The following is a 25,769-nucleotide window of genomic DNA, read 5'->3' as shown; positions in this document are numbered from 1 at the left end:
CTGGGCTCCACAGAGGAGCCAGCCCGGGGCTCCCCACGGGCAGAAACAAACCCAGCACAACTCGAACCAGTGGGAAACATTTTGAACTCCTCAGAGTGTTTTATTTCAGCACCTCCGGCTTCAAAGTGCCCCATCTCAACCCCCTGCTTCACGTTCAGAAGCCACCCAGTGCCTTCACAAAGTGCTAAGGACTTTTTTCCCTCATTTTAAGAAGAAATACTAAAATTCCTTCTCTAAACACAAGGATCACAGCGTCACAAGCCTGATCCCAGCTGGCATCCTGGTGAAACACCTCCAAGGAGCCCAGGAAAGTTTTACACGGAAACATTTGCTGCATCACAACTCAAAGCGAAACCTCTCTCAAACCAGCAACTGAAAGTTAAGATTTTCTATAGACTGCTTGAGTATGGATTTCTAAATATGGATTTCTGTTCCAAGGCCAGCTTGGATGGGACAACCAAGTGCTGGAAGATGTCCCTGCACAGGGCACGAGGGTTGGAACTGGAAGAGTTTAAGGTCCCTTCCAACTCAAACCGCTTGTGATCGTATTTTTTTCAAACTATTTTCTCTTTAATAACAGCCCCGTCACTTACATTAGAAATAAAAGCAAACTTTGAGGAATTGTGAGTTAAAGAACACGGTGCGCACAAATAAGAACGAGAGTTTGGAAGCATATCTCTCCATACCTTGTTCTTCCAAGATCCCATTCGGCATCTTTTTGTCGCCGGAGTTGACCACAGCTTTCCTGTGTCTCCTGAACCTGGAACAGAGGCACCACGTTAACCTGGCAGTTCTGGCAAGAGGAAACCAGCATTTCCCCCCGCTCAGCCCCTTTTCCACAAACCATGTAATTCTGGAGAAGCTCTTTCTGTTCATGCTGGCAGGGAGAGCAGGGCGGGCACGGCCCCGTCTGCGCCGCGGCTCTGCCTCGCTCCCGCTTCCGTGGGAGGGCACAAAGGACGGGGCTGGGCCCACAAACACCCACCTGAAAAAATACCCCACCAGCACCACGAAAATGATCACCACCAGCACCAGGATCAGCAGGGAGGTCAGCAGCTCCTTGTGCAAGGTGTTCTCCTCGGTAGAGTCTGGGGATGGAACAAGAAACGTGGAATATTTAGACGTGGATTGCCTCATCTGGCACAAAATCCGTGCTTCAGGCACCAAAAATTCTGTCCAATCGTCTGCCTCTGCTTACTAAAAGCAACTAATTACTTGACACCGGCAAAGCTCAAATTGAAAGTTAATTTTTTTTTTTTCCTCCTCCTCAAAATCACAACCAAACCACTGCTGCTGAGAAAATCAAGGATATTTTTAAATTTACCTGTAATCAAAAGAAGTCAGCTATAAGGTACCAAGCTGAATTTGAAACCCACTGTAATTTGTGCCCTCGTGCACATCAGCTGCTTCTCCACCACCCAAAAACGCCACCTTTCATACAGATTTCATTCACTGAAATTCTATACAAGCATAAGAGCAAGCAGGAATAATGACATTTTTCTCAGAACAGAGATTAAAGAGCATCTTTGTTATATCAGCCACGAACTCTGAGTCGCACCCTTCTGTTCACAGTGTTTCATGGATGTTTCTCTTTACCTTTCACTTTCACTATGCTTCTGTAACCTTTTCGTTCTACTGAATAATTCAACACAGAACAGATTAAAATCATTAAAAACCCGACATGTTTCATTGAGGGAAGCCAAACTCCCAATCTGAACCTTCAGCAAGAAAAACACAACCCTACAACCACTCTTCCAAAATTAAGGCAATTTCTGTTGCTGCTGGTTATTTGGGAGGGACTGGGCTGGAATTCCCAGAGCAGCTGTGGCTGCCCCTGGATCCCTGGAAGTGTCCCAGGCCAGGCTGGACAGGGCTTGGAGCACCGTGGGATGGTGGAAGGTGTCCCTGCCATGGCAGGGGTGGCACTGGATGATTTTTAAGGTCCCTTCCATCCCAAACAATTCTGGGATTCAGTAAAATCTTTTGTTGAAAAACCTCCCAGCTTCCAACGGAGCTGAAATCCAAGATGGGACCAGATGGGAAGAGTCTCTGCATCAATTAAAAGAGGATCCCCACTTTCAAAGAAGAGGGTTTAGGGTAGGATATGAAAATATATTCTGAATAATGTCACAGACATTATTTAAATTATTATTATTTAAATATTCCAAATGGATTAATGAACTCATAAATTAATTCCATCAAAATATGTTCAACTCCAATGGAATGGTTTGGGCTTAAGTGAGTTTTTCCAGAAATTTCAAGCTTAAGAGAGAAAAAATCAGGACTGTTTGGTGTGGAGAAGAGAAGGGAGAGCTCAGAGCCCCTGCCAGGGCCTGAAGTGGCTCCAGGAGAGCTGGAGAGGGACTGGGGACAAGGGATGGAGGGACAGGACACAGGGAATAGCTTTAGGCTGACAGTGGGGAGATTTAGATGGGATTTTGGGCAGGAATTGTTCCCAGTGAGGGTGTTGAGGCCCTGGCACAGGGTGCCCAGAGCAGCTGTGGCTGCCCCTGGATCCCTGGCAGTGCCCAAGGCCAGGTTGGACATTGGGGCTTGGAGCAGCCTGGGACAGTGGGAGGTGTCCCTGCCATGGCAGGGGTGGCACTGGATGGGATTTAAGGTCCCTTCCATCCCAAACAATTCTGGGATTCAATAAATATTTAGGAGTAGATAACACCTGCAGTAATTCAGGAAGGATTCATGCGGATCAAACCAATGCCCAGCACTGATGCCTGCAAAACCATTTGAGTCTCGGGGGCAGCTGGAAACTCTCTGGGTGCTCCACCAGGGTATGAGGGCATGGGAAAGAATTCCTTTAGAGGCACAGGTGAGCTCGGGACACACAGGGAGAAAAGGGCTCCTAAGCCAACACCAGAATGCACAGACAGGGAAGGCAATAAAACACTCGGGGGATGACATTTCAGCGGTGCATCAAGATAAAAGTGACAGGCATGACAAAACCGCAAACAGAAGCCATGACTTGGCAGGGTTTCAGGAAAGCACTCCTGGAAGGAGTGTCTGGATGAGGATGAATAACCCCCCAACACTTTCTGTGAGGTGTTTTGCAACTCCGTCTGGAATCTAAGGGCTGGCAAGGAAACAGACCAAAAAAAAAAAAAAAAAATCCCTATTTTTGTCCCTCACAGACACAACTCAGCCACTTCCATGGAGTTTGCAAATGTCACCCTCAGGATCTCAGAAGGCTCCAGGATTTTGAGGTTTTGTTGCTTCTCTTCAGCTCTGGGACAAGAACCCATGACATGAGAGGGGCGAAACAACAAGTTTGCATCACGAGGGAATTAAAATTTCCCTCAGACCATTACACAATAAAAAAAAAATCACCCCCTCTCTTCCTTTCACAGGACTGCTGCACCATTTTTGGGGTGTCTTTGGAGAACTGATTCCCAGACAAACACTGAAAGCTCAACTGAAGCCAGGAAAAGAGAAGCTGAACCTTCTGCCAAACAACTGCCCCCACTTCTTTAGTCAAGGACAGAGCACCCCTGCCACGACTGATTTCATTCTCTGCCCCGAGATCTCGCCTCTCCTGCTACCATTTCACAAGGAAATTGGGTCAAAATCCACAAGAAGTCCCTTTTCCCTTATACCTGGGCGCATCTGTTCCTTGCAGCTGCTTCCCAGTGGCTCCGCCCTTGAAGAGCCTGTGAGTAAGGCACAGTGTGGCCTCATTTTTTACCTCTATTTTCTTTAATATCAGTAAATTTATAAATGTAGCCCCCAAATTGCATTTTTTAAAAAGAAAGTTAAATTTTAAGAATGTTAAAATTGAGGCCACTGCAGGCTCAGAGGCTGAAACATCTCTGGCCAACACAACTGTCTACAGACCCAGGGGGAATTTCAAGGGGAACAAAGGCCTGAAGTAACTTTTTAATCACAATTCCTTTAAAAATTGATGACTGAAGCACTGGAATAAATGAATGCAGGAGAGACAAATCCTCCAAAGCAGGGAAGCTTTTCCACTGCTCCCACTCCAGGAATTGTGGCCCAAAATCACCGGGATTTCTGTTCACAGGCAGCTAAAGACCATTCCAAGGGTATTTTTTGTAGAGATAGAATGAAAAAGTGACTTTAACATTCACCAGAGAGGGGGGTTATCACCAGGAGGGTGCTGCCAGCCCCTGGCCTTCCAAGGCTGACTCAGGGCTCTCCCTGCCTCAATTCCTGGTGCTGCTGGCCCACGGCTCTTTCTGGAAGTGCAGCACCATCTCCTCCAGGGTGGGATGTTCCCACTTCCCACGAGCGACAAACACAAAGGAAACAGGGAATTAACAGTGTGCACATCAGTGATGCCCCCTCCACACCTCTGATTTTCTCCAACCTTGGCGATTTCTCCATCCTTTGCATTTTTTGGTTAAATTGTGTGATTAAAAGCATGATTAAAATACTTTTTTCCCCCCCTCTACAAAAGCAAACTGGGTTGCTGTTTTTGTTTAGGGCAAAGTTTGCCCTAAACCTGAAATTATTCTGGTGAGTGACACACAAAACAAAATCTTCTCTTTGTGAGCACAGGAGAAATCCCACCAGAACCAACCCTACTTCTGCACAGGTCTGATCTTTTTTTCCAAAACCCAGAGATAGCACAAACGATTGTCCAACAGGGAATGTGACAAAACCCACACCAAACCCTCTCAGGTTGTTTTTGGAAGAGAAAACCCCAACCCTGCCATGGCTGCAGGAGGGAAGCAGCCGATAACCAGGAGATCTGTTTGGCACATGTGAAGCACAAACCCAAATCAGAGAAAAAATATGAAATAAAGGAAGGGCAAAGGCAAAAAAGACAGGTAGGGGAGGGAAAGCAGCACCCAGAGCCAGCAGAGAACAGGAGGCAAGCAGCAGTGAATGTGAGTTTAACATCTCAGAGCTGGATCCCACTTGGGCAAAGCCACACATCCCACCTGGCACGGCAGTCACAGAATCTGGGTCTGGGCTGGAGGGACCTTTAAATGTCACCCAATCCAACCCCCCATCCCAAAACACCCATCTCTGAAGTTCTGCTCTGCAAACTAATTCTTGGAATTGAGTCTCTAACAGCAGAGCATCCCTCTGGCATTTAAATACCAAACAAAATGAGCCAGATTCCTTCTTCACAGCTCAGTTTTCTGATGCTGCCTCATGTTCTCCACCACGAGGCTCGCAGGGAAGCACCACCCCTGGGTCCCTCCTGGAGATTACAGAGTCACAGAATGGTCTGGGCTGGAAAGGACCTTAAAAACCACCCAGTGCCACCCCTGCCATGGCAGGGACACCTCCCACTGTCCCAGGCTGCTCCAGCCCCAGTGTCCAACCTGGCCTTGGGCACTGCCAGGGATCCAGGGGCAGCCACAGCTGCTCTGGGAATTCCATCCCAGCTCCTCCCCACCCTGCCCGGGAACAATTCCTGACAAATCTCCCATCCATCCCTAAACAGGACTCCCAAAGCTGCCCCATTTCCTGCCCTTCAACCTACAACTCCTGATAAATTAATTCCCTCTGAAGGTTCACACATCAGTGATGAGAAGGAATTCAAAGGCACCATGAACCCTCCTGGAGTAAATACCAGTGGAATGGAAACATTTGGAAAGGTATTTAAAGATTTACAACTGCAACTCCCAGGCTGCTTTCACATTTCAACGACCTCCCAAGTAAAAATACAAGAGGAAGTAAAACTATCCAGACTATGATTAATCCTGGGGAGTTTACAAATATTTGAATTGCCAGGAGTTACGGGATTGTCACGGACAATATCACGAACAAACAGTCTGTAACAAGGATCTGAGCGCACTGAGGTGTCTCTACTGGAAATAAACATTTATTTATGCAAATCCTAATAAATATCAGCTTGGAAGTCAGAACTAGATGGTCCCTTCCAACTCAAACCATTCTGTGGTTTGATGGTTTATATTTATTTAATGCAGTTGAATACCTGGAGTAAATACCAGGGCAAATTTCCAGTAAATGGCAGAGCAATAAACCCCAGAAAATTCCCATTTTGTGAAAGGGCAGTTTCATGGCAGCAATTTCAGGGTGTTCTTGGAAGAAGTAAAATGGCAGAAGTGCTAAAAATCGATCCATCCAGACAAGGTAACCATGTTTTAAATAGAAACAAAGCTGACATTGTAATTCAGCAAATCTTTTGGGGGAAAAAAAAATACAAGGCAGCTCAAATAATGACATGAAATCATTTATACCTATTCCTTTCAGAATCAAAAGTATCTTTTGGGATCGCTCATCACATTAGCATGCCAAAGGAAAGCTGAAATTTTTTTAGGATCTTTTCATTCTTTCCAGAGTCTGTTAAATGGAGTTTTCTTTATGCTTCAATCAAAAATCTTCATTTTTGCATTTATAAAGGCCTTCAATGGCTCTCAAATTGATTAGATAATCCAATTATCTTGGCAGTCTTTCTGCAGCAATGTATTTTCAGGGTGCACTGACTCCTCTGTCAGACAAAACTCTTCCTCACCGTAAAGCCACGAAGGCTTTGCTGTTTAGGAAAAACAGTTTAGTCACACCAATCATGTCCAAATCATATCACTGAAATTAGGATTTAATTAAAATAGGGACGATCAGATTACTTTTATCCATATTATCAGGCTTAAATTCAACACATTTTGGAATTAAGCGTTGAAGATGAACAACACTGATGGCAAAACTCCCTTTGTACTCATGTTATTAAAATTCTGGGAAGCGACAAAAAGCAAGAGTGACTTCCCCTTCTCAATTCCCGTGTTCTGACATGTTCAGCCCAGTATTAGTAACTTGTTTTTTTCTACAGCTCCAGGTGCCAGACAAGAAGGAGGGGCCAAAAACTACTCGACAACGCTGATTAATTAGCGCATTTACGCTCGGTTAAAGCTTTGTTTCTATTAATAATTTGGTTCTTTTGGAAGCACCAAGCACAGCCATGCTCAGATTGTCACTGCTGATGGTGGAGCCCCTTGGTTCCCCAACCTCCACTTCCCCTCCCGAGCTCTGGGAGTGCCGGGGAAGAGCTGCACCCGCCCTGCAGTCACACCCTGGAGAAGGCAAAGGCTCACAGCTGAATTAGAAGCCAATCAAGGACAGGTTTGGGATGGAAAGACCCTCAAAATGATCCTGTTGCACCCCTGCCATGGCAGGGACACCTTCCACTGTCCCAAGCCCCATCCAGCCTGGCTTTGGGCACTGCCAGGGATCCAGGGGCAGCCACAGCTGCTCTGGGCACCCTGTGCCAGGGCCACCCCAACCTCATTTTCTTCCCCAGATCCCATCTAAATCTCCTCTATTTCCATTTAAATTACAACAACTGAGAACCAAAACAACTCCAAGGGGCCAGGAGCCAAGCCCAGCATTCGATTCATCTCAGGGATGTGAAGTTCACAGGCAGGTGAAAAGCAAATAAATCAACAAATGAGCCTTCTATGAAACACCAGGTGTCAACAACAGTGGCCTAACAGTCATCAAAACGTGCTCACATTGCTCACATGGGACACTGGCAGCTTTATCTCCCTGGTTTGGGCTGGAAGGGGCCTCCAAGATTACCCCAGTCCAGCCCTTGGGCAGGGACACCTCGCACCATCCCAGGCTGCTCCAAGCCCTGTCCAACCTGGCCTCAGACACTTCTTCAAACCCCCGAATTTCCCCTGAACAAGCCCTTACCCAGGACTGCCACATGTTAGGATGTGGCTGTGGGAGGGTTTGAGGAGGAAGAAATTCTGCAAACAGAACCGAGGATGGATAGAAGGTGCTGTGGCGGCCCAGAGAGGAGGAGCTCGCTCTCAGCCCTGCGAACAACAACTCTGGTGTTTTCCACCTGACAGGACCTTCCACAGGACACCTGCACTTCTCACCCTCCTCGGGCCTGTGCATGAGAAAACACAGAACTCCTGCCAAGGCTCCTCGCGGTGTTCCAATCTATTCATCCTGTTATCTAATGAAAATTTACATCCTGTTATCTGTGCCCACATCTCCAGGGCAGCTCCTGCGCTGGAACCCTGGGCACTGAGAATTCTAGAGTTTCTGTGCTGACAGACACTGACCCCAGAGACAGCACTGCATTTGACCTGAGGCCGTGGAGAAGGCTTCCAAATATTCCAAAATTAAATAACAGAACTAGGATTATAGATGTGTAATCTGAATAGAAGCGTGTAATATCACACTGTAAAAAACTTAAGAGTTTAAAGTTTTAAGATACAGTAATATATGTATATAAAGCAAAATAAAAGTTTTAAAGCAGAAGCAAATCTTTCTTTTTCACCTTCTTCGTAAGTCTAGGTGGTATTTTAGAGTTAAATAGAAAAGTCCTCATTGCGGGCCAAGGGTGGTTGGTTATTGGGTTAAAAGTAAAAATAATTTAGGTGTCATTTCTTAATTGGACAGTTTATCACTAAAAGGCTTTATAGAGAGAGAGATGGAGAGCCATTGTTTTGTTTGTTAGCTAGGAGTGCTGTAGAACACACACTTTGAGAGACTAATATAAATAAGAATTAATAAGCATTCAAGTCCAAAAAAAAAAACACCCAACATCTCACACATTTAATCCCAAACCTAACCAAAAAAAACCCCCACACTCCTCGGCCCTGCAGACCTTGCAGCTCCTCCACCTCTGCCGCGTTTTTCCCCTTCCACGGGAAAGGGAAAGCGAAACCCCAGCGCCGCTCACGCGCAGCCCAAACCCAGAGGGCACCTGGCACCGTCAGAACTGCGCTAGTGGGGTCGAAGTCCTGCAGAAACACCCTGGGCTGTGCCAGCAGGGAAACCTCCCGGAGCACCCTGCCCATCCTACCCCCGCAGACCACGTCCTTACTGGTTGTCGTGGTTGTTTTGGGCAGCTCAGTTCCGTTGGGTGGCAGAGCCTGTGCAAAAGTGAAACTAACGCAGAGCAGCAGGAGCGAGCAGGAATGTTCCATCCTGGACCTGGAAGAAAGCAAAGCAGATGATAAATCTTCAGGTCAAATCGATATCGTGTTGGGTTTTTTGTTTCCTCATGGCAGAAGGAAGCTAAAAGTAAAAGCGATGTTTGCTTGGAATTTGAATTTATTTAAAGCCTGGTTTACACCCTTGTTGGAGTCCAGGGCATTCCTTTGGTTGCCCTGGAGGGTCGGGGACCTGGGCAGGGGGGTCTGGGACCCCAGCCCAGAGCTCAGAGAGACACTGGATTTGATTTCAGTCCATGGGAAAAACTTCCTGCACTGAGAGAAGGTTTACATGCCACAAGAATGTGAGAAATAGTAGTTTAGCTTATCACAGAATGAGAAAATAATAGTTTTAGGTTTCTAGCATTGAAGTGAATGGGGACAAGATGGAGAATCTGGGGCGTTGTCTCCTTCTCCTTCTTCTTCCCTCACTCCATTGCTGCATTGACGTGGCACAAAGTAGTTAGTGAGGATTGGGTCAAAGTAAAGATGACCTTTTTAGTAATAGTGATAGACATTGGTAAGAAATAGTAAACAAGAAATACGTAGTAATTAGTATAAAAGATAAGGACAGCCCAGCTCGGGGGGAGACGTGAGGAATCCATGCAGCTGCGAACATCTTGTCGGACTCCGAGAAAACTGTAAGATAAGAAACAATAAACGAAGTATGCAACCTTGAAAAATCTAAACCTGAGAACTCCGTCTCTTCCTTCGGCTCGGCTCAGAGCTGTGCAGGAGAGCAAGGACCCTGAAACCACCTCAATGTTGGGGTAAGCCCCCAACACACCCTCCCATCGCCTTAGCACTGAGTGTTCAGTTCTGATGCAAAAAGAAAATACTCGAGCACACCAAAAATTTATTAAGGAGGTTTTAAATCCAACAACTGCATGGCAACACTCAGCCAAGGTTCACAGACAACACCAGAAAATAGGGCAAAAATGCTCCTGCCATAAAAAAAGCCATCTGAGGACACTGAGGAAAAGATCCTGGGAGTCATTCCCAGAGAGAAGAGAAAAATTCCTAACAGAGGAAAAGTTTTTTACCACCAGGCAGCCCAGTAACACCAGAAAGTTCCAAGTCCCTTTTACACACACTTTTTTTTCCAGAGTTTCCTTATCCCACTTGACTCCTTTATCCACATGGAGATGAGGTGCTCCATGGATGAATTCCTTGGGGGAATGTTTGCCACAGCTGAGTCTGCTTTCGAAACACAAAATTTCAGGGTTGGTAAGACTAGAAAATAATTTCCAGTGTGAAGAAAATTGGAGAAAAAGTGTGAGGAGATCGTGCTGTCACTTAATTCAGGGAAATTCATAGATGGAGATAAATAAACACATCCAGAAATACTCCAATCCCTCTAAATGGAGGTGGAAAATAAATGTTGTTATTAATTTGTTGTGTATCTATCCAGTCCCTAATGAAAAGATTAATTAGGAGAGGCTCCCATCTCAGCCATTAGCCAGTTCTGCTTGATTTAGAAATATTTTCACACAACCTTTACTTTGTGCCTCCCACAAGTGGCAGGATTTATCCAGATGGTGGCTCTGCAGCCACTAAAATCCTATCCCTGGAAATGCTGCTCACCAGAGCTCCCTGTCTCAGGGTAATACACTGAATTTAACAGCGCAATTTCCACAGGGTGTTACACAGTCCTGCCTAACAACACACTGGAAAACCCAGGAATCTGGCACTCATTAGAACAACCATTGGAAAATCCCGCCTTTCCATGCAAAGTGGGATAACCCACCAGAAATAATCCCTGGATAAGCTCAAATATAGAAAAATCGCCCGTGACAACAACTTTCACACCACTTTTCTGCCACTCTCACTGCTGTTACTCACAAATGAAATATTCCCAGTAATTCCCAGCCTCTCCAAAGCCTGGTCCTACACCCAGGAGTAGATTCCAATTCAGCATACAGCTGGTATTCCTTGGATACACAGCTGGGAAGTTCAGTGTTTTTCCATTTTTTGGTTTTGTTTTTTTTTCTCTAATACAATGAGTGAAAAAAGAATAATAAAAACCATTATTAGCACCAAAATTCATTTTCTTATTTTTTTTTCCGCAGTTCAGCTTCCTACTAATTTACTCCTTCAATTGTTTCTATTACTATTTCTAATTTAAGCTGACTAAATGTCTTACAATCTAATCCCATTCTTGGGGTTTTACAATCCCATTCTTTCCCAATCCCATTCTTGGGATTAGACAATTAATTGTGTTTAAACGCCTCACAGCAAGCTGTGCCTGCATCCTTTTTAGCGTTACATAAATGTCCCGAATTAACAATTTATAATTATATTATATTTATAATTATAAAGTTTGCAACACACAGCAGCACTTAATGGAACTGAAGGGCAGGGAAAGGAAGGAGGATTTGGAAATGGGGAATAAAGCCAGAATAAAAGTGGAATGAACAAGGAAGAGGTGCTGAGTGCTGGGATGCTTTCCACCCTCAGCAAAGGCTGCTGAAATCCACTGGAATTTCAGGTAATCAACCCTGGCAGGGGTTGATTTTCCAATGCTGAGTTCACTTTCTCATCCTTAAAATACATCCAGCTCCTTAAAAAAAAAAAAAAAATTCCCCCGCAGAATAATTGAAGTTGCTGGAAGGTTTCCAGGAGAGCGGAAAGTGAAAGGAACATCAGCGCTTCTCTCCAAATCCCTGTCAGGAGGGTTTTCCAGATGCCAATTCCCTGCCAGGCCCCCGGAAACTGCTCTCTGGGATGTGATAAAGTGTGGTTGGAACATGCTGTGGTGTCCCACAGTTCATCAGAAATCAACAAAACACGGCGACAAAGATAACGCAAATTCTGAGGTTCTGTTTTTGGCCAAAGCCCTTTGCATTTCCACCTCCTGAAGAGAGGAGGCAAAAAAACTCCAAGGAAATCCCGGAGTGGATGCAAAGAACTGGGCTCAGCAGGACCAAGAAGAAAATCATGGAATTAAGGCTGGAAAAGGCCTTTAAGGTCATCCAATCCAAACATTCCCCAGCACTGCCAAGGCCACACAGTCTGCATGTCCCCAAGTGCCACATCCATGTGGCTTTGAAATCCCTCTGGGGATGGGGACTCCACCACTGCCCTGGGCTGTGCCAGGACTGGACAAACCTTTGGAATGACAACTCCATGAAGGAATTTTCCCTAATTTCCAATCTAAACCTCCAAAGCACAACTTGAGGCCGTTTCCCCTCATCCTGCCCCTTTTCTCTTCCCACTGGGGTGGATGGAGAGACACCCAAGCTGCAATCCCACAAAAACACCCTGAATTTTACTCTATATTTGTATTTGCGGCCTACACGTACAAGCCTGCGTTGATATCATTTTCTGAACCCAAAAAAAACCCCCGCTGCTGCAGGCACAACAGCGTTTCCCACATTTTCCTCGGTCACAAAGGCACGATGTCATGATCCAGCCTGGTAAAACAAGGAGGAAAAAACAGTAACAACTCCCCCGGGAGAACAGGCAGGGAGAACAGCACGGCTGAACGAGGAAGGACAACCACGTGCTACAAGAGAAGCCTCTTGTTGATAAAAGTGGGAAGGAGAAGATCCAGGGAGAGACAAACTGTTATTATTACACAGCTCTGCTGCAGGGCAACTGCTGCCCCTGCTGGAAAAAGAAATAGGAACTGCCTTTAAACCCACACGGGGATACAGGGAATTTATCGACTCATTCTAGTGCATCCAGCCCTCATTCCCTGGATACGCACAGGTTGGCCTCTGCTCCCAGGGAAAGAGCAGTGGGACAGGAGGATTGGCCCCAAACTCTGCCAGGGGAGGCTCAGGTTAGACAGCAGCAGGAATTTCCACATGGAAAGGGAGCTCAGGCCTTGGAACTGCGCAGGGAGGTTTGGAGTGCCCATCCCTGGAGGTGTCCAAGGAATTCCTGGACGTGGCACTCAACACTGGGGACACGGTGAGGATCAAGCGCAGTTTGGACTGGACGGCCTTGGAAGTTTTTTCCAACCTCAGTGATTCCATGATTCTATGCTGAATGGCTCAGGCACTTCAGGTTTAGCTCCGTGGGCTCATTTTTTCTGTACTTTGTTACTACTCTGGGACACCTCCCACCATCCCAGGTTGCTTCAAGCCCCATCCAACCTGGCCTCAGACACTTCCAGGGATGAGGCAGCCACAGCTTCCCTGTCCAAGGAGTCAAAGCGCCTGGAATGTAAACGCAATTCCACAGGGATCAGCTCAGCCTGTGACACCTCTGGACAGCTCCTCCCGGCATCGCCGCGGCCGCTCCTCGCGCAGCCCAAGGAAGGTGTCGTGAGGACAGCCCAGCTCCCCAAAACGTGAACAAATGGCATTATTTCCAGGGATTAATGGATTACCACACATGGCTAATTTCTATTTTGGCCGCAGAACTGAATCCTCGTCTGACCTGACAGCTCAAGAGTAAAACCTGGGCTTTGAGAAAATAGGCCAACAAAACCTCCGCCGTGTCACGTGGCCCCGCCTCCGATCTGGAGCCCCGGTCCTTTTTCCAAGGATGCACTACCTGCTTCAGAGCAGGTTAAATTGATGCCCATCACTTGCATCCTCCTAAAGCAGGAAAAAACCAGAAAAGCAGCCCAGGTAACACAGAGGAGAGTGGAGAGACTGTTGGGATTTGTGTTTTCCCCCCAAGCTTTCGAATCCCAGAGCTCAGGTCCCGCCACAGACTCTCAGTGCTGCAAAAGTCACATTTGCAAGGATAAGCACCATCAGTTCAGAAAACGGAATTAAAAATGAGAGAGCAAAAGCCTCGTCACTGTAGGCTGACAAAGCCATAGGCCACACCAACAGCAAGCGCCAACCCCAAAAATTTGGTGGTTTAATTAAAAAAAAACAAACCAACAAAAACACCAAAAAGGGAATGAGGAAACACAGCCGCCCTCCCTCTTCGCTCTTCCTGCTTTCCACCCATAAACCCCAACACACTGCTGGTCCCTGTAAAGATTCCCCAGAGCAGCTGCGGCTGCCCCATCCCTGGAAGTGTCCAAGGCCAGGCTGGAGCATCCTGGGATAATGGAAGGTGTTGGGATGGAATGGGTTGGGCTTTAAGGTCCCTTTGACCCAACCCATTCTGTGATTCCATGATAAGGATCCCAAGCCCCAGTGCCTGTCTTTCCAGCTGCCTGGGGTTCCCCTACCTGGAGCAGGTGAGCCGGCACAGCAGCTCCTTCTTGGCTGGAATCCCAGGCACCAGGAGCTGCTCCAACTTCCAGCTGGGCTGATTGCAGCTGTTTTCTCTTTCCTAAAGCTCTGGTTTCAAAGAAGTCAGGGACTGTGGGTCCGCTGGCCCATCCCGGGCAGTGCCAGGTTACAGTTTAACTGGAATTGCTCTCCCATGACCTTGTTTGTACTTAGGGCTTTATTGCCCCATTATGTCACCAGGGTGAGCAGCCAGTGCTGCAGCCTTCCCAAGAAAAGCGCTACTCTGAATGATGTGTTTACAAAATAACTGCGAGGAGAAGCGCTCCGCCCTTTTCCAAAGGAACGGGGGAATTTAGGAACTCACATCAAGATGGAATCATGGAATCCCAGAGTGGTTTGGGGTGGAAGGGACCTCAAAGCCCATCCCATCCCTGCCATAGGCAGGAACACCTTCCACTGTCCCAGGGTGCTCCAAGCCCCATCCAGCTGGAGTTAAACCCTTTAATCCTCGCGTTTCCAAGGAAAATGAACAACCAGCTCTGGGAAGTGCCAAGTCCCAGAGACCCCTCTGTCCACAGCCAGGCCCCCCATGCCCATCTTGGGTACCAAAGCCTATGGAGCAGCAGGATCTCGGATTCCTGCCCTCAGCCCACCAGGGACACCCCACCCTCCACGGGCCATCAGCTTTTCAAAATTCCTCCTCCTTGGGGTCACCATTCCATAATTATCTGCCACGTGGAGTTAGACACTAAGCCCCAAATCCAACTCCCAGAAGTTTGATCAAGTCCCATGTTTTGACATTCCTTTAACATTCAGGAGCTTTAAAAAACCCAAACAGATCGAGTTTTCATTTTCTTATGTTTGAATTGTAATCCTTCCTCGAGACTCAGGATATCCTAAAACTCAGAGGAAAAAAAAAGGAATGGAGTTTGTGAAGATGTTTGTGCATGTGTTCAGTGCAGCCCAGCAAGAAACTCAAGAAGGGACCTCTCCACTTGGGAAACCATTCCTCAAAATTCAGCCGCGGGATAAAGTAGAAAACACTCTGTGATGAACATTAAATTTCACCATAAACCCCAAAATTTTTTAATGGCACTGTTTACAGCACACTAAATGTTGGGGTTACTGTACAAATAAAAACCAGGCAAACTTTGCTTCCAACGCCTTCAGAAACAACGAGGGAATTTAAGGGACAAACACATAATTTTATAATGATCTACAACTTAATAAAACTGCCCACAAAATTATATCTGACTGTAAAAATTCCTCATGTATTCTATACAAATACCCTCGATAAAGATAATTTCAAAGAGATGGCAATAATTAGATTAAAAAATTACATATCAGAATAATCATTAACATGTAAGAGACCGAGCGAGGCAAAGCCCCAATTAACTGAATAAAATCAATTTCCATTTGGAATAATCAAGCTTGATAGACTGTCTCACTTATTTAGTCACTTTGTGTCTAATTCAGGTGGACAAATTATTATATTTGCTTTGATTTCCACGGAAGAGGAGGTCAGCGGACGTAGCAAATCCATTATTTGTTAAAAAAAAAAAAAATATTTAAAGAGAAATACCCAAAAGCAGACAAGAATGACCACTTTTGTAATACTAATTTTTGAATTCTACCCGGTTCAGCTCTTTCTGGGTGTCTTCCCCAGCATCCTGAGTCTCCTAACCCAGGCTATAATGGAGAACACGAGTTCCAATCCATTTCAATTAGCAAGGCCGGGATCTCCTGGGAATATAAATCACGGGTTGTCAGCAGCAGATTAAGCACTGCATTAACAGGGCTGCTGCAGCCGGGATTAACTGACACTGCTGGTGACATGCCACCCTTACAAAGTGACATCCCCACTTGAGAAGCGGCGGGGGAATTTTTCCATCAATGGGATTTCCACAAATGCACCCAGGAGTGGATGGGCTGGGCCAGAGGAATGGGGTTGGAGCTTCAAAGGTCCCTTCCAACCCCAATTATCCCGTGGTCACCAGGAGGCAGCAGCACTGAGTGTGACAGGGAGCCCTTTTCTTTCATTTCCTTGTGTTCTTTGCTCACCAGGATTGCTCAAAGCAATGTTGTGTTGATATTCTGTGACATGAACAGAATTAAAACCAGGATGTTTTTGAAAGCAGGAGCATAATGAACTCCGCAGCCTTAATTTGGGAAAAATATACATTGCACAGCTGGCTTATCTGCAGCCTCACAGTTCTGGAAATGAAGGAGAAAAAAAGGAGAGATTTCTTTTCCATGCCTGAGTGGCTCTGAATGAAGTAATGCAAGGGCTGTGAAGATATTGGGATGTCATATCTAAAACTGCACAGGTCAGGCTCGGAATAGGCAGCTGTCAGATCAAAAACCTCCATCACGGGTTGGAAAAGCTCTCTGAGATCATTGAGTCCAACCGTTCCCCCAGCACTGCCAAGGCCACCACTGCCCCATGCCCCCAAGTGCCACATCCCCAGGGCTTTAAATCCTTCCTGGGATGGGGACTCCAGGCCTGGACAAACCTTTCCATGAGGAAATTTTTCCAAATATCCACAATTAACCTCCCCTGGCCCAGGCTGAGGCCGTTCCCTCTCCTCCTGTCCCTGTTCCCTGGGAGCAGAGCCCGACCCCCCCCAGCTGTCCCCTCCTGTCAGGGAGCTGTGCAGAGCCACAAGGTTCCCCCTGAGCCTCCTTTTCTCCAGGCTCAGCCCCTTTCCAGCTCCCTCAGGAATTCTCCAGCCCCTTCCCTGGACACGCTCCAGCCCCTCCGTGTCCTTTTTTTGTGACCCAAAGCTGTCCCCAGAATTCCAGGTGAGGCCTCCCCAGTGTCCAGCACAGGGTGACCACGTTAGGAAAAGCGCACACAAAAAAATGGAAGGAATTACTTCAGAAAGAGATGAAAAATATTTTCAAATTCAAAGCTGTTTTCACGCTTCAATAAAAGAGGTCAGGATGACTAATGCATTCTCTCACAGATGTACATTCAACCTCAAACGCTTTTTGAAGAACTCTTTAGCCAGTTTTTGCATTTTCCCGACCAACTTTTGCAGGAAATATCCTGCAAAACTCAGGTGCTTTTCTGAAGTGATCATCCAGTTCCAAAGTCAACACAGTGAGGACACTATTTCCTGCCTGATGTATAGAAAATTGTTTAAATATTCCCAAAAATATCAACAAATTTTCTTAGTTCCTTCTGTTATAAAAAAACCAACCCGAAACACAAATAAGTAGGTTAATTTAAAGCCCCCTAATCACATATTTTTTTAAAGTTTCATTGGTGTTATGTCACGAACTGAGGCTTTAATCATTAAAGGAGATAACTCCTACCTAAAGTGAAGTTGTAAAGTCCCATGATTTCAGCGTAATTAATTAAATGAGTCATGTTTTATTTAGGCGCTTACACAAGGGCAAGAGGATTAACTCTAAATAAAACCAACAGAGCTGTAAAATGCTCATTTGGAAAAGGTCCTTCACAAGTCCCCAAGGCCAATCCCTCACTGCAGGCTGGACCCATCCCATTCCTGGCAATTTGGTCTGAACCGCTCATCCAAACCTCCAGTTCTTCAGCACCCCTGCCAGGGGTTGGCCTCTGCTCCTCACACATCACAACCTCCCAAATCCAGGGACGGCTCCAGCCTGTTCCCAGGTCGGAACTTCACAGAGGCTGCCCCAGTTTGGAAGTACCCAGCTCCATCTGAGAGCCAGTTTGTCCTTCCCTTGTCACAGCCCGTCCCACACCCGCGTCACCACGCGCCTCTGGCAGCTTTGGCCGCCCATTCCATTCCCTGCTCCCCCCAGGCAGGGCAGGAACCTTTCCCTCATCCTTTGCTGGTGAGGAGAGCCAATCCAGCACTGTTCCACCTGCCCCTTCACCCACCTTCAGCGCTCACAAGAGCAGGAGCGTTCCCCTCGGGGACACGGAAACCCAGCCAGGCTCGGCCATCCCGTGAAGGTGCAGCAGCACGGCAGCACAACGCCACCAACTCCACACACCCACAAGTCTTCTCACAAACCACAAAATTCACGAGAAGTGATTCTTCTCTTTTCAGTCCCGGAGAGAATTTCCTTCGTGTCTTTACTGCAGTGCCCAGCCAGGAAACTGCAGCTCAGAGGGGACAGCTCCTCGCTGCAGTGACAACCTTGCTCTGAAATGCCAGCTCTGAGCCCAGATCCCTGGGATTTGGCTGGGAAGCCAAACTGGGAAGCAGGACAGCAAATCCCAGAGCTGGATGCCACCATTCCCCTCCAGCAGCTCCCCTTCTGGTGTCCCACTCCCCTAACCTCACCTTGTCCCCGATCCGCGCTCGGTGTCGCACGCCAGCTGCCAGCAGGTGACTCCATGCACAGGTGCCATCCTCAGCCAGCTGCTCCCATGTGAAACAAAACCTCCTTCAGAAGTGTTCCTGCAGCTAGAGGATGTTTCTTCAGCTCCAGGAAGGGCTGAATTAGCTGCCTGCAGTATTTAAATCCCCACATTTCTGCAGGTTCATGTAATCAATCCCCTGAGGTGAATCTCTGTTGTATGGCATTTCTGCAGGAAGATCTGACTCTTTTCAGTTTGTGAGTTCGTTTTTATTTTTTTTACTTCTCCCCTGCAGTTAGGTTTGGACTTATTCCCTTTTTTTCGGGCAGTTTCACCATTTCCTCATCTCTGACATTCGGGGCTGCGGCAGCAGCGCTTCTGCAATGCAGGGCTGAGTGCCCGCAATTAAGAACTTGCTCTCAATTAGCAAAACGACTTGGGGAGAGCCAGTGGCACCTCCTGTACCTGCTGCTGCTGCGTGAAAGAGTTAACAGAAGGTTTCATTAGCGCTATCAGCAGACAGCCACGCAGTTTTATATATAGAAAAGCTTATCAGGAGTGAGGAGCCGGCCCGCCCTGGCTCCCCTTCCCCAGCAGCGTTTGAGGAACATCCGACTAAGCCCAGCTTTTGGAGCCTACAAAGAGGAGCCAAATATTCCAAGGGAGTGTGGGAGAAAAGGCCTGAGCTGATTTTGGGCAGAGGAGGTTCATAAATTGCCTGGGCTCTCGCTGGTAACCCCGGCTCACTCTGTCCATCCCTACCCCGAATCACTGGGAGTTCTAGATCAGAGGCCAAAGCCTAAAAGACACTTGAAAGTTTCGAGTCAGAGGCTCAGCACAGACAAAATTAAGTCGAGATAATGAGTTCCAGCTTGAAAGGGGTGAATCTGTGGGGCTGCCCCCGCGGTCAGCGACGGGGACAGCGGTGGCAGAGCAGGATGTCGGTGCTGAGTCAGCAGGAAGCCCTGGGCTCTGGCCACCGTCACTGTCCCCACAGCGAAAGGAAGTGGTCGTGGCTCCGGGGCTGGTGGTGGCAGCTGTGACACCCAACCACGGCTGCCACCTCCACGTCCCCGCTGCTGTCACCGTCCCCAGGGCACCTCACACAGCCCCGGGGAAGGGATGCCCAACGGGACAATCGAGCTACTAGAGACTGAGCTAAGTTGAAGAACTGAGGGGTTTTGTGCGGAAAATTAAGGAAAATACATTGGATTATTTTCTAAGGACTTGTCTGCTATCAGCTCTAGGCCACAGCCATTTCACACTCCTGTTCCACATCCAAACGTGTCGCTTGCTGTATATTCACTGTCCATCCTTTGTGGCCTCATTTTAGTTAAGAAAGGTCTCTGCAGCAAGCCTCTACTTTGAATTATTTACCATTTCTCCTGCAAGCTCAGCAAAGGACTGAGGTCATTAACACGGAAACACGGAGAAGGCAAAGAGACTCATCAGGGCACTAATCAAATAATTCAACATTGGCCAGCAACAAAGCGCCAGGATTTGCTTAGAAAATCTCAGAGGAACAAACGCTTTGGATAAAATCCACTTTGACTGGTTTTAATGTCTCATTAATATCTTTTATAACACTAAACAGCTGCCCACACCCCAAATTAATGACATTTCACTGAACAGGGATGGGGAACCTTTCAAGCCAAAGCAAAAACTTGCAGTTCCATGTTCCCAAGCTTCCCACCAGGCCAGCTGAAGTCACAAATTAGGGTCACCTTTCCCCGTGCACTGTCAGCAAATCAATCCAGGCTGCTTTTCAAGCAGGGCTCACACATAAATTAGGCAGTCTGCCATTGATTCACGCAAGAAACCCTTGAGCAGTGGAGTGAAACACCAATAAAATCTTACAATTAATTTGAGAAGTTGCCTTTGGTTCCATCCCAGTGGCCCTTCTGCTCCTCAGCTGCACTAAACGTGTCCTCACACAGACGCTCCCTTGTAATGGCTCTGGATGAGTGTATTTAAAATTGCTTCTTGAACACAAAAACTACTTACAGCCAAGGGGAAATACTCACAGAGGAGTTTTATGCCGCATCACAGCCAGACTGAACACGTTTCACCAGCAGTTTCATTTTGGAGCAGAGAAGGGGAGGAAGGGAAAAAGCAAAAGCAGAAGTGTGCCTGGCCTGACTCTAAAGAGTCAGAAAAGGAGAACACACGACTGGATGAGTGAGAATTCACTCCCACACGTCAAGAGGTGCAACACAGGAAGGAAGGAAGGAGGGCAGCAGGGCTGGGGGTGAAGAGTTTTCAGCACAGCGGGTTGGAAACCTCACAGGTGTATCCAAAGCCCAGCACAGCAGAAATCAAAACCCAAACAAAGAGAGGAATGCTCAGGTTGAATGATGGATTTGAGAGCGCATGGGGAGCTGTCACTCTGCTGCTGGTGCCAGCATCCAGCACTGAACACATGCAGTGGCACCAGCTCACTGTGACTCTCCTGAGCTGCTCCACACCAGGTCCCTGCAGACCCCTCCAGGCAGGAGCCAGCACCTGGGACACTCCTCAGGGATGGAACCTGGGAAGTTAGTTCAGCAGCAGAGCCTCTGGCACAATTTTCAGAGTCAAATCCATTGCTTGGACAAATTTAAAGATAGAAGGAACTTTTCAGTGATGACAATGGAAATGGAGACTGAAAACATGAAGGTTAACAGCAAAGGTTTTCCTTGGATGGTCATCTCACTGGTGGGAAGGATCAGGAATTCCAGCCCCACCACAGAGCTGCTCAGATCTGCTGCTTCAGGGAACCCAGCCATGCTCCTCTCCTCCTCCCTGCTTTGTGTCCCTCATGGAGTTAACGTGTCTCACGCCTCCCTTGAGTCACAAAAGTTCTTGCTTTTAAGCCTTCGGCTGCTTCCCAAGCACAGCAATGCAGATTTTAGCTGTGGAACTGGAGAAGAGGCCATAGCACCGCTGTGTCAAGGTTTCTAATTCCTCTCCCCACCTCTGCACTGGCTGAGAGTCTTCTCCAGCAGCTTCCCTGGGCATGGAGCTGCCAAGACTGAAAAGAAAGAGCTTTTGATGATGAGGTGCTGAGGCCCTGGCACGGGATGCCCAGAGAAGCCGTGGCTGCCCCATCCCTGAAGCGCCCAAGGCCAGGCTGGACAGGATTGGAGCAGGTAACCTGATGATCTCAAAGCTCTTCCCAGTCTGAGTGATCCTGAGTCCCTGTCCCTGCTCACTGTGTGGGGCTGCATTAGGTGGCCTTTAGAGGTCCCTTCCTCTGTTCCACGTTTCTGTGGATCCTGCTGCCCCCAGCACACACAGAGCAGCTGCTCCAGAGCACAAAGGGTTTGCTAGCACGAGGCTCTGCACATTCGCATTCCTTTTGTCTCCTACGCCACCAACACACCCGTACATCACCCTGCAAACGAGGAGGAGGAGCAAGGAAAACTGGCTTTTCTCCGAAATCTGAACCTGTTTAATGATCAAACTCACAGGCACAGCCCAACCCATGGCTGAGCCAGCAAAACTGGGGTGCCAAAGGATGGGAAAGAATGGCGGAGCAGCAGCGGTGACACCAGGGCAGGACCCTCCCCGGGATCAGGAGGCTGGGACAGCAGTGTCACATCTCTGCTGCCAGGGACTGGCCCTTCCCAGCCTCCTGGGCAGGGTTTGTGCAGCGCTGCCAATGACATCTTGTTTATGTCAGACACACGGACAGACAAGACAGGATCTCCTCTTCCAGCCTTTCTGACCGTATTCCTTAAGGTCTCCATGCCAGGTTCTCCCCCTTTTTTAAGGGGCGAAAGCTCCAGGACTTGCTTAGAAAATCTCAGAGGAACAAATATTTCAGATAAAAGCCACTTTGATTGCTTTTAACGTCTCATTAATATCTTTCATCATACTAAACAGCTACCCACACCCCAAATTAATGACATTTCACTGAACAGGGATGGGGAACCTTTCAAGCCAAAGCAAAAACTTGCAGTTCCACGTTCCCAAGCTTCCAGCACCCCCTGTCGCACCAGGCCTGCTGGAGTCACAAATTTCCACGTTCTTCACAGCCATGCTCAATCTTCTTCTCAGCTACTGTTATGTCCCAGCCCATGTGGACCATCTACACCCCAAGCTGGCAGCCAGGCAGGAGTGACTGTCACCAAACATCCCCCCAAACAATCCCAGGAAAATCCCCCTCTCTGGAGGTGTTTGGATACAGCTCCCTCACGCTGAGCCAGCTCCATCCACACACTGACAAAAACATGAACCAGAATCCTTCCAAACACGATAAGAGTTGCTTTGGGGATTATTTTTAAAGCCAAACCAACAGCTCTTGATGTTCTGACTAAGCCAGCGATCCCGTGACGGGAGCACAGGACCCCGCTCGCTCTGCACATCCCAGGGGCTCTCAGGAAACATCGGCTTCAAAACCAGCACACGCTGAGGTTTACACTAGGAAAAAATCCATAGTCTTTGTAGCCTTTTCCCCCTGCAGCTCCCACTTAGGAAATGTGCATTTATTTATGTGTATTTCTATACACGTACAACTCTCCAGGTTTTCACAGAGCGACTCTTAAAAGCCCAACTAACCGGAGCTACTCCACAACGTTTATCCTGCACCAAGTCCCCTGAGAGCAGCAGCAGTCACAGCAAAAACGTTCCTGACACAGCAGCCACGCGCTCCTGCTGCAAACCTGGCTTTCCCAAGCCCTTCCCACTGACCAGCAGGGAAATTAAACGAGTGCAAAACAATTACAAAGCTAACGAAGCGAACGCTGCCAGATGTTGAACCCGTGCCGCAGATAATTCCAGGGAACACCTGTTCCCTGCCCGGGGCCGTATCCCAACAGCAGCCTGTGGAAATGCAAGCAGAGATTCAAGGGGAACATCTGTTTTTCCAGGAGCTGCTGGCTGAGCGTTCATCAAAGAGCTGATATTCCAATGATTTATTTGGAATGGCTGCTCTGGGCACAGACAGCAGCTCCCTGCTCCTGCAGCACCAGGAACTGAAGCAGCAGCCTGGCCCGTGGTACAGATTTAGCACCTGCCACCAGTGCTCGCTGTTCCTCTTTTCCTCTGACATTCCCTAAGTTAGCAGATATATATTTACTCCCCAGAACTAAACTTATGGCATCAACAGCACCAGCTTTAATTCTAAATCTGGCTTTGGGACATGAAATGCATCTGATTTTCTCATCCATTATTAAGTCCCAGGCATGCTAATAAGGCATTTATCGCCAAAAAAAGATCATTGCCCATGCGGATTTCTAGGGATAGGCAAGTTCTTTACAGCCTGGAGTCTCAGAACATAAATAGAAACTGCATTTACTATTAAAATTAAACCAGCGAGCCTGGGAGTTACTAGAAAAGTAAAAGCCAAGCCTGCAGCGTGGTTGTGCAGGCAGCTCTGGGAGCCTGCACCAACTCCTAGGGATGCAGTCACTGCAACCTGCCACAGAAACTGCAGGAATGCTGGAATTGCGCCTGCATCCCTGGAATCCCCCTGCATCCCTGGAATTCTCCCCCATCCCCACTTCACAAACAGCGGTGAAAACATGAACACTGCCCTTGGTCTGCAGTGAGAAAATCAAATCCCCCCTGAATCAACCATCTGCAACTTTTCATGCATAACACGGGGTTATGGCTTCCTGGCAGGGGGGAGGTTTTTCTTTGCTCAAATCGGGAAAAGAATTCCTATCATAAAAGAGGAACAGCATCAACAACAAAACCCCAAGAGGAAAATGCTGAACAGATGCTGGAAAAGCCACTGGAGATAAAAAATTACTTGAGTGATGATGTTTCTGCAGCAGTTGGGGGAGAGTAAATGCAGCAAGAACTGCCACCCCCTCCTGTAATTTAGATTTTGAGGGCATTCACCACACCTCTAGGGGACTGCAGGAAATTTTCCATCATTTCAGCTCAGGTCACTCTTGGGCTGGGAAAATTCAAGAGAAGCCAATAAAACAGTGTCAGCCTGAGATGAGTTTTCAGAGCATCTTTTAAAGCCTGAAGGCTTCTCAAACTTTTAGCTTGCCCTGGATTTGGAGAAATGGAAATATATTGAAAGAGAAAAACCAAATTGCTGTCATCATTTTGGAGATGAATCCTACCTGAGACGTGTGGTGCTGGGAGACCAAGCAGCCAGGAATCAGCTGGAAAATGAAGGAGTGAGGGGCAGGGCTGGAAGGCACTTAAATGTTGGAATCTCCATTTAGAACACCTGCATTCCATTCCAAATTAATTATGGCGGCCACATTCTCCAACTTAAATGTTGGAACCTCCATTTAAAACACCTGCACTTCATTCACTCTTTAGCGTAAGCTGCATGATATAAAAGATAAGCTTTAAAAATAGTTTTAGATTCAGCTCAGAAAAAAGAATAAAGCGTTCCTCGAGTTATAGTTGCTGCCACTTCTGGCAAACTTAAGCTTAAAATTCAAGCTGAAAATTGAAAAATGTTTCTCGGAATCACCTGCAAATCACATGACAGCTGAACACCATTTCAGATAAATGATTCTGACACCAAGGACAGAGCTGAGCTAAAATCTACCCAACAAAATAATGATCCCTGATGGCTGCACTGATAACACACACAGAGCAGCACAAACCACTGACAGCTACACCACCAGAGATGTCCTTCCCCTGTGCCCACCTCACCTCCCATCCATCATCAGTAACGTCTCACTTTTACAGCCCTAAGGACTGAAAGATTCATGTTCGTTCCTTGAACCAACGACATTCATATTGCAAAGGCTCCTGGTGAGTTTTAATAAATGATCTGTCACCCCTTCAGATCCCAGCTGCAAGTGGGGGCTCTTCCAACAGCTCCCACCAAAGCCAGCTCAGGTTTCCACTTGGGATAATGGTTTCCCACTGACAGAGGACAGGGATGGATGAGATTTTGGGAAGGAATTGGGAGGGTGGGCAGCCCTGGCACAGGGTGCCCAGAGCAGCTGTGGCTGCCCCTGGATCCCTGGCAGTGCCCAAGGCCAGGTTGGACATTGGGGTTGGAGCAGCCTGGGACAGTGGGAGGAGTCACTGCCATGGCAGTAGTGGAATGGGATGTTGAATAAAAACAGAGAGTACAATGGAACTGATAAAGGAGCCTGATATCTTAGGCCTGATGGAGCAGAAACCGTGGGAGAGACCGACACTGATAGAGGCTCCCTGGGGCAGAAGTGACCAAGAAACACGCTGTGAAACTTTGCAATGATTACCATGGAACTGATGTCATATAGAATGTATAACCAATGAGGAATGGTTACCAAAAATAGAACCCTATATAAGTACCATACAAGAAAAACCCTATATGAACACCTTGTATGCTCAGTAAGTGTATATAAATACCTTGTATGCTCCATAAATGTATATAAACACCTTGTATGCTCAATAGATGTATATAAACATGTTGTATGCTCAATAGATGTATATAAACATGTTGTATGCTCAATAAATGTACATAAACACCTTGTATGCTCAATAGCTGTATAT

The 25,769-nt window shown here is 47.3% G+C and overlaps 1 protein-coding gene across 9 annotated transcripts in view; it reads right to left on the bottom strand.

The window, feature by feature from the left end:
* The window catches only part of PTPRE (protein tyrosine phosphatase receptor type E), a 90,491-nt gene that overhangs the window by 22,176 nt on the left and 42,546 nt on the right, over positions 1 to 25,769 (bottom strand). For 6 of the 9 annotated variants that reach the window (XM_058421493.1, XM_058421492.1, XM_040070944.1 and 3 more), the window contains 3 exons: positions 8,786 to 8,895; positions 986 to 1,088; positions 687 to 760 (listed from right to left, as the gene is read on the bottom strand). In XM_058421493.1, the coding sequence (XP_058277476.1) occupies positions 687 to 760; positions 986 to 1,088; positions 8,786 to 8,888 (280 nt within the window). In that variant the 5' untranslated portion in view covers positions 8,889 to 8,895. Of the gene's footprint in view, positions 1 to 686; positions 761 to 844; positions 930 to 985; positions 1,089 to 8,785; positions 8,896 to 18,312; positions 18,396 to 24,388; positions 24,497 to 25,769 lie in introns of those variants that run through there. The other 3 variants (XM_040070946.2, XM_040070942.1, XM_040070941.2) reach the window with 3 other exon arrangements.

Source organism: Hirundo rustica, chromosome 8 (assembly GCF_015227805.2).
Source record: "Hirundo rustica isolate bHirRus1 chromosome 8, bHirRus1.pri.v3, whole genome shotgun sequence".
Taxonomy (NCBI): domain Eukaryota; kingdom Metazoa; phylum Chordata; class Aves; order Passeriformes; family Hirundinidae; genus Hirundo; species Hirundo rustica.
Note: the sequence above shows the minus strand (reverse complement) of the source record. Positions and strands in the feature narration are given on the sequence as shown.